Here is a 13,593-nt window from a genome sequence, read left to right on the forward strand (position 1 = left end):
AGGGGAAGAGAAAGGGTCAAATGGGGCCCACGTGCTCTAACCACTACTTGAGGCCTGCGAGCTCCTTTTCTATTCACTTGTTATGCTCGACTCAAGAGCCCTCCTCCTCAAGTCACTTTTCCTAAGTGAAGTCATTCATTTGACCAGACCCAATTGCTCTTCCTGTCCATGCGCCAGGCAGGCTTGCCTTCCCACTTCACAACTACTGCCTGCCAGTTGGATCACTACATCGTGATCCTCCCCCCCACCAGACTCAATTCGAACACCGCACCTGCACTTCATCCTAAGCAACCAAGCGGCGGATACGAGCACAGTGCAGCTAGAAGAGAACAACCCGAGAACCCCCATCTTCAAAGCGCGAGGAGACAGTCCCGCTCCATAGTTACAAAGCTATATCCCCCTCCCCGAAATTAGGGCTACACTTCATACTAATACCCATCCACCACCCCCCTTTCCACCTCCTCCCTCCGCCGTTCCTCATCCACCGCCCACCACCACCCAACCAACTCATCCCCCTCCCCCTCGTCCTCCTCCCGATCAACCTGCCACGGCTTCACCGCAAAAATAAAATGCACATTCTTCACCGCCCCATCCCGCCAGATCCCCGCATGCGTACCCTCACCCTCACCCCCACCCACCCCGCGCATCGGCTTCAACGCATTATACACATACGGCAACGCCCGCCACCGGCCCCGGAACACATTCGACAGCAGCTCCTGGTCCGCCAGCGCGTACCGTTTGACCTGCTCCGTGTCCTGGAGCGCCGTCTGCACCGCGACGAAGTCGGCCTGCCGGGGCTGCACGACCAGCAGCCCGCTGTTGAGCATCGCCACGCCCGCGGTAGCCGGGGGACCGGTGGTTTGCGCCGTATCCGGGGTGGGGTGTTGGGTTGTGTAGGCGCAGTTTGCGGGGGTCCTTTTTTTTTCGGTTCGCAAAGTCAGTCTTGGATGTAGTGTATAGTGGTAGTTCGGGGATGGGGGGAAGTGGGCGGTTCTGGGCGGAGGGAGGCGAGGGTGGCGTACCAGTCCCTCGGATAATGCTGCTTTTTCAGCGGGTTGCAGGCGCAGGCGTGGCTGGCCGCCAGGATGCGGTCCTCATCGAGGGGAATCTCCATCAGCTCGTCCATGTTCTGCCGCACGAGCATGTCGCTGTCCAGCAGGACGATGCGGGCGTAGTCTTCCAGCGCGAACACGATGAGCTTCTTCCACGCTTCCGCGAAGCGGGGGTCGTGCTCGTGGGTGCAAGTCCCGGACGGGGTGATGGTGGGGACCTCGCGGGAGGGGATGCCGCGGGCGCGGAGGGCGGCGACGCCTTCGTCGGGGAAGGAGGTCGTGTAGAGGGCGATGAAGGGGTAGGGGGTGTTGGTGCGGTGGAGGGAGTGGGCGAGGGTTAGGAGGCCCGGCAGGTAGTTTAGGTTCGTGATCAGGGAGGCCCAGACTTGGGGTTGGGGTTAGTAAGTTAGTGGTCGGTCTGGAGGTGGGTAGGGCTGTACTGTACTGTACCTTTTTGCGGGGGTTCGGCCATGGTGATGGTTCTGCGGTGTGGATGGGAGATTCTGCTCTGGGGTTCTGCGGGGGTGGGTTCAGGATGTTATCACCGCATACAGGCGGGGATCGAGAATATATATATGACGTACGCACCGTACTTTGTATCGCGATTGCTGGGCAGAGATCGAGATTTCGATCGATTGGTGCCGATCACGGAGATCAGCTCAGCTCGCCAGGCGTGGGCAACCTTGAATTGAGAATTCAGCTCCAGACCCACTCCTTTATCTTGGCTGCGGAACTAAAGTTCCGCCACGGCCAATGAGGATGCTCGGACAGGGGTATGCTTGGAGCTGAGGGCTGTTTGTGCCCCTTGATGCTCGGTGTTCGTCCGGCTGAGGCAAGGTAGTCTTGCAGAACTGTCTCGTGCAGGTGCATGAATCGATTGTGGCAGTCGCGGACCCACCGCATGTTTGTTTTTCATTTCGATGAGCGGATGAGATGGAGTTTCTTGATACTAAATCATCGAAAAGCAACAAATGGGGTATCCCGAGGGGGTTAGATGCCTTTGTGCCCGAATGCTCAGTGCTGGTCTCAGCCCATTCTCTTTTCTAACCTCCGTTGCGATTAGCCCTATTTCCCTGTAGAACTGAAACGTAGCAGTGATCATGCCCCGACCCGACCCGCTCCGTCCCGTTCCCGTCCCAGATGAACAGCCATCCTTATCCGCCCTAATCCGCCCCGAATCAAGGCAGTTCCACTAAGAAACAAGCAGCGACCGGGTGAGCAAGACCCCTGACCCCGCTCAGCCTCGTGGCAAGATGTGAGACAACGGGTGTCCGGGCTGTAAGGGAGGATGGCTAGGAAAGTGGACCGATTTACAAGACTAACAGCACTAAAGGAACCAGATCGCGAAACTAGAGGCACTAAAGAGACCAGACCACAAGACTAACGACACTAAGGAAGCACAATCATATGACCAACCGCGTCAAAGGCACCTCAAAGTGCAGTAGAGCTAACTGGTCCGGACAGACCAGATAGAGACTTAGTCCCCTTTCCATCGAATGCGGATCTTCGCTGCCCTTTGAGACGATGATTTTTCCGGCCTGAATCCATCTAGAAGCAAACACAACACAACACTACCTACTACAGACACCCAACCCGGACACACCCAGTACCCAGCCCGGCGTAGCCCTCAGCCCTACCCCCTCTCCCACCGCGCTTTTGTCCTTCCTTCCCGGCCTCCTCCACCCACATATCTTCACCCCCCAACCTTCAAAGCACAATCGACTACTCCGCCGTCTGGACAAGCGCAGAGCCCTTCCTCACCCCGATCCAGCACCAAACATCCAACAACCCACCGCCTGCACCCACGCCGCGCCCGCCAGCGTAGACAACGCCGTCAGTCCATGCCGGTAGAGCGGGGCATCGCCCGTCCGGAAGATCTGGCCCCCGCTGATCCCGGATAGATTGGCGGCCATGATGACGAGTCTGCTTGTGTTAGTTGTTCTTTTGATTTCAGTGTTGAGCCAGTGATTTGTGGAGGAGATACGAACGCAAGAGCCACGCTTCTTTCCTGGGGCGTGGTGCAGTTCACTGCTAGCCGGGCGACGTTTAGGATGCTTTGGAGAAAGTATGAGTTGCGTGAAAGAAAAATAATAGGAAAGAAAGAAAGAAAGAAAGAAGGAAAGAAAGAATGGGAAAGAAGGAAGGTAAGGATCGTCAGGGCAAGGACGTACTGCATGGCCGCATACCCCACGCTCGCCGCGACGAGGGTCCCGTCCTTATGTTGCCCGCTCGCGGTGGTGGGCATCTCGCGGAGGCAGATGTAGCCGATGAGGTTCCAGGTACTGCCTAGGTGGACGAAGAGGCCGCGCTTGTTGGTACGGTCGCTTTCTGAGGTTAGTATTCAAGTCGGGTGGGAAAGACAGACTGTTGTGAGGATATGTGGGGGTTCTGAGAGGATACTGCAGGGAACGTACCTCAAATACGCAAATGCCAAAGTCAGCACCATACTGCAGTAAGACCGGGACAGATGCCAGCAGGTTGGCGTGAGTGGCATCATAACCCAAAGATTTGATGAGCGTCGGAGTGTAGGTGGTCATCCCGGAGGCGGATGCGCACGCGGCTGTCGTCGGTGGGGGCTGCCTTTCGCGTCGGCTGCATACCGCTGTTGGATGACTTCTAGCTCGTCCGGGGTGAAGTAGCTCCGGCAGGAGCGGTGGGTGAGGAGGGGACGGGCATCGGTCGTGCTTGTGGGTAGGAGGAGAAGGAAAAAGATGCCGATGAAGATGGTTATGAGGCCTTCGACTGTAAGAGGCCAGTATGCGGTGAATAGAGGAGATAGAGGAGGGGATGCTACCAACTTCTGACCAAAGAAAAACAAGGTGACCCGGGAACTCAGCTCTTTCTTCTTGTACCAGGTCGACAGGTAGAACAAAGCCCCGAGGATGTATCCGCCCTCTAGCAGGCTAAGGAGTAGTCGCGTGGCGAGGAACGAGGCGTAGTTCGGCACCAACGCCTGGAAGGTGGCCACGAAGCCCCAGGCGAGCAGCTGGAAGGATCTCGGTGAGCACGATTCCGGCGGACAGCAGCTGTGAGCCGACGTTGATCTGGTTGGTGGTGATGGTGAGGTCTGAGGTGATTGTCGAGGTCAACACCGTGCTGATGTTTCCACAGTCGAGCTGCAGAGCGAAAAACGCGCGGCCTAAGATGGGCAGGAGCATGGAATCGATCCTATGTTAGAGTGGGCAAACATGTAATATAGGGTTGTGAGGGCAGGAGTGCTGGCTAGTGCTTACTTGCGACGGACACGTCATTCTTCCGATTGAGTCCATTGTGATCTGCTAGGGTCAAGCTCCAACACCTCTCCATCCAGGCTTTTCCCAGCGATCTCGAACATCGTGCAGGGAAAAAGTGCTGTGATAACACCTTGGTGGAATTAGGGAAGAATGTCAAGTGATGATGACTGGAGTCAGGAGGAGAGCAGCTTCCACCCTCCGTTTATATGTTCATAGATTCGACTTAGGGCTATTGCACCATCAGCCACCCAGATGAGCAGGCGTGAGACAACGCTCGTCTTGTCTAGCTAAACTCCGTGTACACGGCGAAAGATGGCATGGCAACAGACGGATAAGTACGCTTGAACGAGAGCATATCCATTGCCGATGACACCATCAGATAGATGCTACGAGACGCGAACAAGTTTACTCGGCAGCTGCGTACATTATCTATCTACAGATCACCCAGTGAGCCAGCCACAAGTGGTATTCCGGCGGCGAACCAAGGGGAACCCACTCTTCTACATCTTATATTATCTACCTCATCGCGCTGACCTCTAATGACCTCATCACAGCTCCAGTCTAATATGGTCGCTCGAATACTGGCCATTGCTACCAGCATTCGCAGACTCCCAAGGATAAAACGCATCATCCTGCACATTGACCGCGCTACTCCTTCCGAGCGACCGGCCTCTGGAGTCCAAGGCTTCAGCCAGAACACGCACCGACTCCTCGCCGACCAGAGACGCAGCGACCTGCGCCGTGAAAACAGTCTCGAATCCCGTCCGTTTCGCCTTTCCGATCGACTTGACAACCTGGCCGTTTTTCTCCTGCGAGACTAAATAGAATTGCCACGTGCGTGTCTCGGTATCGCCATTCCAGGACACATACTCAGTCAATCTACCCTGCTGGCTGCGCACCGCCAGGACCGCGGGCTCTTCAGGCGAGAAGCCGGTCCACTCGGCCCGAAACCCGCGGTAGCTCTGCACGTTCTTCGACGGCTCCGAATCCAGGTACGCATGGAAGAGCACCTCCCCGTCCTCGGCATACTCGGTCACCGCACCCGCCTGGCCCCAGTTGACGAAGACGTTTCCATTGGCCAGCAGCTGCACGTTGCCCTGGGACTTGGTGGACAGCGCGTCCGGGGGAGCGTATGTGCGCACCTCGGACGCCGTGCCGGCGGTGTGGTTGAGTTCCACGATGCGCGCCCGGGAGAACGAGCTCAGGGCATGGCCGGGGACGGTGTGCATCGCGTTGTCGAAAAAGGAGATCTGCTCGATGATGCCGTCGGCGGAGCGGTACCGGAAGCGCGCGTCGTGCTGGTGGGCGAATTGCACACTGTCAGGGATCTCAAAGTCGGAGCCTGCGCGCCCGCCCAGCTGCCAGATGATCTCGCCGTCCGTGCCGTTGATCTTGAAGATGGCCGCGTAGTTGCGCGCGGAGATCAGGTAGTTGCCCTCGTCGTCCTTGTCCACGCTGTTGATGTGGAAGTAGTTCCAGGCGTCGAAGGAGGAGCGTCCTCCGAATGGGCCGGTTTCTTCCAAGGGGAAATGGGTGTCTACTCGAGAGATTGGGTTAGTGTTGTATTATGCTGGTGGTGGCTAAGCTGGGGGTACTCACATTTGGGGCTGACGTGGTCATAGCTGTACCATTCAAAGAGAACTTGACCGGTGTGGATATCGAGCTCTATGTTTTGAGAAGTAAGTATATTAGCTTGTGAAGATCAGGGCGGAGACTGAAGCTCACCTTGAAACCCATTCGTCACAACCCACGTCTGATTCTCATCACCCCCGTAGGGTGAAAGATCGGTAGGGATTGCGACCGGTGTCTCAATCAGAACAGTCTCTCCCTCTAGTACCTGGAACTCATGGCACGAGACCAGTCGATGCGATCCTGCTCGGACCGTTTTGATGGCCTCGTAATGGTCGTCTAAGATGACATGATCCCCGTACATGCGGCCGTGCGGGGCATCGAGTCTCCCCTGAAAGGCACGCAGGCCAAGCCTTTCGTCGACCACGGTGGGCCCAAAGTCTGCCACCCACCCGGCTAGATAGCCGGTGGCCGACCAGACCAGATCTCCATCGTTGGTGAAGATGTACGCGCCGGGCTGCTCGGGACCGATACTGCCGACGTCGAACCCTAAGTACGGCGCGGTGAAGACGTAACCGGGAGCTGTAGAGGCGGCAGCGGAAACAGTGATGTTAAATTTGGGAGGAGATAGGTCTGGCCGTGATCTATACTGCCAGTCTGCAGTCGCCAAGCTAGCCAGCTGGCTACTTAATCAAGGTGAGAAGGACAATCTGAGAGCGAGTCATTGGGGGTATTGACATCAGACGGAGATGCAGGGGAATCAATGTGGCCGTCAGCACAAGTAGCAACAACAATTCATAAGGTACTTTATACTCTACGTCGACTGTATTCGTTCCTGATGTTCTCCATTTTGATGCCATTTCGGAGATAATCACGTCACACGGGCCGGCTCGGTACGGCAGCCGTCTTGGCACGGCATTCACTATAAAACTCCGTGTCCATCCCCTCATCGCTCGATTGCTGTCACCACTTGGTTGCTGCATGATGTCCCTAAGCACTACTACCTCTAGTTCTGTTCCTAATTGCCGCCCACGGGCCAAGCAAGCCTGTCTGCCTTGTCGCAAGAAGAAATCCAAATGTCCCGGCCAGAGACCCGTATGCGCGCACTGTGCGCGATTGCGCCAACCGTGCTCGTATGACGATCGTCGAGCAGTTAGCCTCAGTCTACACAAAAGTCAAGTAATATTACAGGAGTTGAGTGACGCGCAGCCCAGTCCTGCCACAGGCCGTGTTCCAGTAGCACTCGATCTCCCCCTCACTAGGCTAGCCCTGCCGCCCTGGGTCCAAGTCTCAGAGATCGCGCAATTGTACTTGCAATGGGTGGAGTCGCAGCCGTTCCCACTTTTCCATCATGACACCTTCCTCAACACTCTCCAGTCCCGGGATATGGGGCTCATCTACGCGTTGCTTGCGGTGGCGGGGCGCTTCTCGCCCCATCCGGAGCATCCTGGCGGAGAGGAGGTCTATGCCGGGTACAGGCAGATCGCTAATCGGCTGGTTATGGAGCATATCCTCAGCGGGGACGTGGCTATTTGGACGTTGCAGACTCTCGTCCTGCTTGCCACGGCTGCAGGGCTCGATGATGATATCCAGCACTTGCATTCCTACATATCACTGCTGGTGTCCTGGGCGAATGTAATACCCTGCTCGACAAGACCGGCTGGAAGGGCAGGGCTCGAGTACGACGACGAAGCTCTTCGATGCCGTTGGAGTATTATTCTCTTGCAGAAGTTCTACTTGACAGCCACACATCCTATGAGCGATGTCTTCACCGAAGATGCCCGCCTCAATGAGCAAGCGCCTCGACTTTTTCCCAGCAAAGTCAGCCCGACTCCTTCACCCGAGGAGTATCAGTACGCAGACCAAGGGATCGTGATGACGATCATCTATCTAAGTGAAGTCTGGTCCCAAGCACGATCATACGTCCGCAGCCGTGGACACGCCAACAACGGACCCCCGCCGTGGTCGTACAAGTCCGCATATTCCCAGCGGATGTCACTGCTGCTCCAGATCGGGGCCAACTTGCCTTCCTTCCATCGGTACGCAGTGGTCAATCCCGAGGCTCAGACCCTGGAAGACATCAACGCAGACCGAAGTACTGGGCGCCGTGGTTTCTCAGTCGGTTTCTGTACCACACCACCGTCTGCCTCTTGAACCACCCGCTCCTGGTCATGCTCTGTGCTCGAGAGAGGTGTCCCGTGCCGGAGATCCATCTGCAGCAGACCTCCTCCCTCATCTCCCACCACACACGCTGGATCTCCGACCTCTTGATTCTCCTCGAAGAGAAAGCCTTCAGGGTTACTGATCCCATCGTGGGGTACTGCGCTGCCATCGTGGCCACCATCGAGCTCCAGCTCCAATACACCGGGTCGACAGATGAGCGAGCAATTAAGAAGCAGCGGCTGCAGCGCTGCGTCGATATGGTCGACCAGCTGGGAGCGATTTGGCCCGCGCTGCGTAGACTCGTACGTTCTCCTCCTGGCCCCTATTCCATTTTTCTTCTTGCTTCCCCCGCTCTGCCCTCGCATAAGCAGTCTCTCAGGTACTGATTTGCTTTACGCATGGAAGTCCACCACCCTCCACCAACTCATCCACGACACCGCAACAGCCTACCAACAAAGCACCCAGCACAGCACGGACTTCCGCGTCCGACTGTCCGGCTTCTGGGAGGTTCTCGAGTTTCCCACCTCCATTGCTGCAACTACAACGGCAGCAACAACGACACCCCAAAGCCAGTCCCGCAGAAGCGACCACCAGCGCTCGTGCCAGCCATCATCTCAGCCATCCCAACAACAACCAGAAGAAGACCCCGGGCTCTCCCGACTCGAGTACCCCTACCGAGTGACGCGATCCCGCCAACAGACCGGGCAGAAACGTTACCCAGCCACAGAGCGAAACCCTGCTTCGCCCTCCGCCTCCGTTAACGCGACTATTGCCTTACCGACTGTGTACAACAATACCGGCTTCATCGCTATGCCGGATCCTCTAGCCCTATGCCCCACAGACCCGCTCTTCGGGCCGGAGTTCTTCGAGTTCGGTGCACAGATGGGTAGGGGGCATTTTTGATTATGTCTTGTTGGCTGGATCGTATCAGGCACGGTAACGGTTACGGAACACTCTGGGTTGGACTGGGTTTTGGGAGTGTGGTGCTTGGTCGTTGCTGTTTGTAGTTACATGAAGATCGATATAGAGTGGTGGACTCACTACAGGCGGTTGGTGAAATGTTGGCGTGTTGGAATTTATGATACCAATGTCCTTATTTGGATTTGAACAAGGGGTAAAGAGATATGTATGCGATTTTGAGTGAGGTAATCAAAGTGGTATACAATGAACGACTCGAATGATATGGACAGAGGGTAATTTATATCACCCTCCCCCCCTGAGAGCCATGCCTTGTGTGCTCTCTATCGGGTTACGAACGCCCCGTCGATCTTATCCAATCGAGCAACCGAAACCTCGTCACGTCAGTCAATTCACACGTGAAACATTCTCGGATCTCCCCACGGAATTCATCTCAATGTCGACCCTGGATTACGCGCCTCATGAGCAGGACGGATAAGCAGAGCGAGGCCATTGTCCACGTGATGACGGCCTAGGAGGGGTGGATAGAATCATCGCGGCTTCTGCTGCTTATCTCTGGGCTTTGAGTTGACGGTGAGAAGGTTTCATCAGGAGAGACAGGTTTGGCCATTTTGACTGAGTTGCAGGCCCAAGGTAACAAGGAAGACAGGCAACAAGGAAAGATGAAGATAAATAGTACCTGTTGGAAGCGGGAGGACCGGATGGAAAGGCCAATGGATCACGTGCATCTAGGGGTTTGAATCTACTCTTGTAACGTCTCCCCTATCGCATGCTTTGTAAAACGAAAACAAACTGCACTGGGCAGACTCTGCCTAGGCATAGAGCGGAGCGTGCGCTCCCTGGTATTTGGATTCACACGTTTTGCTCCACACACCTTTCGAGGACTACCGGTGTTTCCGGTAGACGTAAAGGAGAAATATACCAACTGGCAGCATCCCCAGTGAGAGAATCGCTGTTCTGGGCAACTTGAATTCGGCGTCCAACCAGTTCACTCCCTGCTTCGATCTACCATAGCTGACTTTCTCAATGTCCGCGAGAACCTAATCAGCCTTGGCGTATCGGGAGGTCCAGCACTGATGAATGATGTCTCCATATCGAATACCCTCCACCGGCGGAAAAATTCCTCGAGAGTAGTTTTGTGCAATTGTCTCCCAATCATCGTCACCGATTTCCTCATACGGGCGGTACCCGGCCACGATCTCGAAGATCAGACAGCCCAGGGCAAAGAGATCGGTCTGAGTGGATCGAGGGGACTCAGGAGACAGTCTATACCGGTCCTCTTCCGTGACCAGCGGCGGCATGTCGCCGATGCCCGAGCCGGCAAAGCCACACAGCTTGAGTGAGAGGTCATCCGCCACCAGGAAGTTGCGCGCGCTGATGTCTCCGTGGCTCACGGCGTGGCTGTGAATGAATTGCACGACGCGAACTGCATTCTGGATCCAGGTATCCTTGGTCGCATTGTCCACGTGCGCGTGGTTCTTGCGGATATGGTCTCGGAGATTACCATGGCGCATATAAGGGAAGCGGATGCCACTGTTGAAAAAGGGGGTTCACAGATGTGTAAGCGGCAGCATATCTAAAATTACGACCTGCGGATCTCACGGTTGAAATATCATGGTAGGTGAGTCAACTGGCGAACTGTTAGGTAGCACTTCCGTGCCGTACATTTCCGGATAGATGCCACCACTAACCAGGTTTACTGGTTCAGCAATGACCTTCATTCAGGATTCTTATCATAATGGGGATACAGACACGGATTTGGTATGCCTTAGCTAGGATTGAAGTAACAACAATTAAGATCGACTGGAGCCAATGTCACCCCCACAGATCGCTATGCGCGTCGTGCATCAAGCTTTTATCCTCAAGGCCTCTGCATTTTCAACAGGGTAAATCGGGCTATGCGGCGATCCCTTTTCCAGAGCGATGCGAGCTAGGGACTGGATCAACATGTGCATGAACATCGATCCTGCATGGCTTTCCTGCATTGCCACCAAAGCGCTCGTCAAAGAGAAACGTCGGCCAGAGTATATTCTTGAGCCGATATTTTTATGGCGCTTGCCGAGGCTGATGGTTGCTGGCTGAAACATTCTCATTAGCTCGGCGTAGAGGAAAGTCAGTAACACGGACCTCGGCGCGGTACCAACAATATGGACCGTATTGACCTGGAACCTATTACTCGGGAACCTAGAGTGTAGGTATCTTGCTATATTCTCGCTTGTGTCTCTCAGGCCCCGAGATAATTTTCGGCCCGTACTGAGGTTTTGAAAAATTTAGTACGTGAGTGCCATCAGACAAGGCTTCCTGAGTCCATAGCCCAGCTCATCAGTGATCATCGTAAAATGCAGTGTGAGAGCGATTACCTAGTGGACCTGGAAGCTGACAGTGGTATGACTTACTGATTGATTGCTATGAGCAGCCGGTACGATTCTGGCCCAGTGGCAGTGGAACAATGGAAGTGGTTCAAAACCGTGAGTCAATGCTCGGGAGTTACTGCGGGAGAGCAAGCTGACGTCTTGAAGATGTAGCGTCTTAGTTCTTAAGGAATGGTCTTTTTTTGACATGGGTAAACTGAGTTTTTGTCTTCACTTCTCGGATAGCGAGAAGGATATCTCGTGGTTAAGACCTGTGGGCACTGAGGTCCGCGTACACCACAACCAGATTCTATAGGCGCTGGCCCTCTCGTTTTATCTACCACACCCTCGATCGCTTTCTTGATCTGCACTTGTTCCTAGCAACCTGCGGGACATGGAAAATGAAGGTTGCATGTTCAATCATTAATGGCTGATCACCGTCATTACATCTGATCTGTGCGGTGTAGGACTCGAATTCTGTGTGATAGTATATCGGATAGGCATTGTGACTTGATACCGATTCATGAAAGTCATGGCTTTAGAAGAGATGAATATACCAATCTTTGATTACATGGCAGGGTAGAACCGCAGAGCAGCCAGCCACTAATCATCAAGCCAACGCAACGGGATTCTGACTATTGCATCTACCCCAACCACTAATCCTCAATTTCATTAACAATCACATCATCACTCAGCTCCTTCAGTTTGTTGATGCACTCCTCACTCAGAGGCCTGAAAGATACCGTCAGTCTCTGAAACAATCAATTCAGTGCTCACAGGCTTACGGGGGGTAGCAAGTCGGAGGTAGCGCTCGGTTGCAGATCCAGATGTCCTGGTCGGTATCATCTTGGATGATTCTGTTGTGGGTCTGGAATCAGCCGCATCAGAATGGTTGGATTCGAGGTTGACTTGCACTCACTTCCTCACATTGTCATCGTACTTGTCGTACGCCTCGATGCTCTTGTAGCTGTAGTAGATTCTCTATGTATGATCAGCGGGTGAGCTTGGAGCCTCCGAGGGCCGGCGGCTGTGTGGTTGACCTACCTTCTTATCAACCATTGTCTGTGATATGCCTTCCTTCTCCTGTGCAAGGAGGAAACTAATGCGAGTGGGTTACACGGCCCTTTTCTAATCTCGTTGTTCTCCTCCTCCACGGAATGAATTTCCGTCGGATTGTCATCCGGACCAAAACTGGTTGCGTGTCAATCTCTAAGAGAGGTTCCCGTCGATTCCAAATGGAGTCCCGACGATAAGGCTTTTTGGACATGTCGTCAATTGGCTTGGGGGGCTGAGTAAGTGATATTGCTAATGTATCGCTGTGAGATATCTTGCAGTCAGAATCTATTCGCGTGGCAACAGAGCAAAGGTTTATTCTACGCTATAACATAAAGATCCTACCTAGACTCCCTGTTACTGTGTGCAGTAGAGCCCGCGTGGAATTCATTCAAGCAGCGTGTTCTCCATAGCAGTAGCTAGTATGCTCTTCCGTGACCCTCCGATCACCCTTACTACGTACCCCTCATCAAGACGCATGTGAATCATACCCATAGAGCACTGTAGTGTCTACCCTCATCAATACATCACCAGACACAACATAATTCAGCAGTCTATCAAAATACCATTATGTACCCCCGCTACCTAGTATGCTGCTGCCTGAAGAGATGATCCGAACCTATCAGCCCCAATCCTTACGAGTCGTATCACTCAATTCTAGATAAACAAAGTCAGTAACCCGCTCCACACTCAGAGAACAATTCCAACCCCACCAAATAGATCAGGTTTCCGTCCTCATTCTTGATTCGATCGGCCAGGTACAAGCCCTGCAACTCCCGGTATTCCCCGCCGGCACCTTTCAGAAAGGCCGTCAGCCGGGGCCCCCGCTCGGTCTGTTCGAGTTCGATGTCGCGTGCGCTGTGGCTGAAGTCATGTCCGCCCCATTGGAAGCCTCCTGTTGTGGTTCGAGCTGTCAGTCTTCACTGATCCTTCCAGAGAATCTCAACTCAAATTATGTTTTGATTTCAACTCGGGGAAGGTGGATACTGGGTACAGCTGGACTGACCGTTCGCATTCCCGATGTGCCGATCCAAGGGAAACGTCCGTGCGACCATCTCGTTGTTGCGGCGGCGGACCTCGGCGTGGAGGATGGTGCGACCGTCCTCCTTGATGAGGTGGATGTTCTGGCAGGAGGTGTGGAAGGACATGTTGTTTGATATACAGTTCCAAAGGTGGAGGTGAAGGTATGTTGAAGCTGGGTCGAGGGGGGAAATGAGGAATCGTGGTGGACGGTCGCGGGGTTAGGGCTATATA

General features: G+C 54.4%; 8 protein-coding genes across 8 annotated transcripts; 1 reads left to right on the forward strand and 7 right to left on the reverse strand.

Moving 5' to 3' along the window:
- Window positions 1–5: 5 nt before the first annotated feature.
- On the reverse strand, window positions 6–439 carry BO95DRAFT_445961 (uncharacterized protein). The gene has a single exon (XM_025587261.1). The coding sequence runs from the start codon at window positions 346–348 to the stop codon at window positions 136–138; it is 213 nt and encodes a 70-aa protein (XP_025438911.1). The 5' UTR covers window positions 349–439; the 3' UTR covers window positions 6–135.
- A 444-nt stretch (window positions 440–883) lies between these two features.
- Window positions 884–1,569, reverse strand: BO95DRAFT_445962 (nucleotide-diphospho-sugar transferase). The gene is made up of 2 exons (XM_025587262.1): window positions 1,503–1,569; window positions 884–1,437 (listed from the first exon to the last, which is right to left on the reverse strand). Exons 1-2 carry the CDS (start codon window positions 1,522–1,524, stop codon window positions 938–940), a joined length of 522 nt encoding a protein of 173 aa, XP_025438912.1. The 5' UTR covers window positions 1,525–1,569; the 3' UTR covers window positions 884–937.
- Window positions 1,570–2,809: 1,240 nt separating this feature from the next.
- On the reverse strand, window positions 2,810–4,210 carry BO95DRAFT_466863 (uncharacterized protein; the record flags this gene model as incomplete). The annotated part of the gene is made up of 6 exons (XM_025589251.1): window positions 2,810–2,975; window positions 3,041–3,106; window positions 3,224–3,376; window positions 3,467–3,499; window positions 3,653–4,038; window positions 4,091–4,210. The coding sequence occupies 6 exons, from the start codon at window positions 4,208–4,210 to the stop codon at window positions 2,810–2,812; spliced, it is 924 nt and encodes a 307-aa protein (XP_025438913.1).
- A 623-nt stretch (window positions 4,211–4,833) lies between these two features.
- Window positions 4,834–6,714, reverse strand: BO95DRAFT_475847 (arylsulfotransferase family protein; the record flags this gene model as incomplete). Its single annotated transcript, XM_025589888.1, has 4 exons — window positions 4,834–5,822; window positions 5,885–5,950; window positions 6,011–6,537; window positions 6,668–6,714. 4 exons carry the CDS (start codon window positions 6,712–6,714, stop codon window positions 4,834–4,836), a joined length of 1,629 nt encoding a protein of 542 aa, XP_025438914.1.
- A 124-nt stretch (window positions 6,715–6,838) lies between these two features.
- BO95DRAFT_484715 (uncharacterized protein) lies at window positions 6,839–9,130 on the forward strand (the record flags this gene model as incomplete). Its single annotated transcript, XM_025590365.1, has 3 exons — window positions 6,839–7,893; window positions 7,944–8,319; window positions 8,423–9,130. The coding sequence occupies 3 exons, from the start codon at window positions 6,839–6,841 to the stop codon at window positions 8,918–8,920; spliced, it is 1,929 nt and encodes a 642-aa protein (XP_025438915.1). The 3' UTR covers window positions 8,921–9,130.
- An 845-nt stretch (window positions 9,131–9,975) lies between these two features.
- Window positions 9,976–10,473, reverse strand: BO95DRAFT_504182 (kinase-like protein; the record flags this gene model as incomplete). The annotated part of the gene is made up of 1 exon (XM_025591121.1): window positions 9,976–10,473. A coding segment is annotated over one exon (498 nt), but the record flags the coding sequence as incomplete, so codon positions are not given.
- A 1,469-nt stretch (window positions 10,474–11,942) lies between these two features.
- BO95DRAFT_466867 (uncharacterized protein) lies at window positions 11,943–12,345 on the reverse strand (the record flags this gene model as incomplete). The annotated part of the gene is made up of 4 exons (XM_025589252.1): window positions 11,943–12,018; window positions 12,072–12,143; window positions 12,206–12,267; window positions 12,331–12,345. The coding sequence occupies 4 exons, from the start codon at window positions 12,343–12,345 to the stop codon at window positions 11,943–11,945; spliced, it is 225 nt and encodes a 74-aa protein (XP_025438917.1).
- A 490-nt stretch (window positions 12,346–12,835) lies between these two features.
- BO95DRAFT_396211 (CVNH domain-containing protein) lies at window positions 12,836–13,532 on the reverse strand. The gene is made up of 3 exons (XM_025583743.1): window positions 13,346–13,532; window positions 13,053–13,234; window positions 12,836–12,996 (listed from the first exon to the last, which is right to left on the reverse strand). Exons 1-3 carry the CDS (start codon window positions 13,485–13,487, stop codon window positions 12,991–12,993), a joined length of 330 nt encoding a protein of 109 aa, XP_025438918.1. The 5' UTR covers window positions 13,488–13,532; the 3' UTR covers window positions 12,836–12,990.
- Between the last annotated feature and the right edge of the window lie 61 nt (window positions 13,533–13,593).

The sequence above is a fragment of the Aspergillus brunneoviolaceus genome, assembly GCF_003184695.1.
Source record: "Aspergillus brunneoviolaceus CBS 621.78 unplaced genomic scaffold BO95scaffold_65, whole genome shotgun sequence".
In the NCBI taxonomy this organism is placed as follows: Eukaryota; Fungi; Ascomycota; class Eurotiomycetes; order Eurotiales; family Aspergillaceae; genus Aspergillus; species Aspergillus brunneoviolaceus.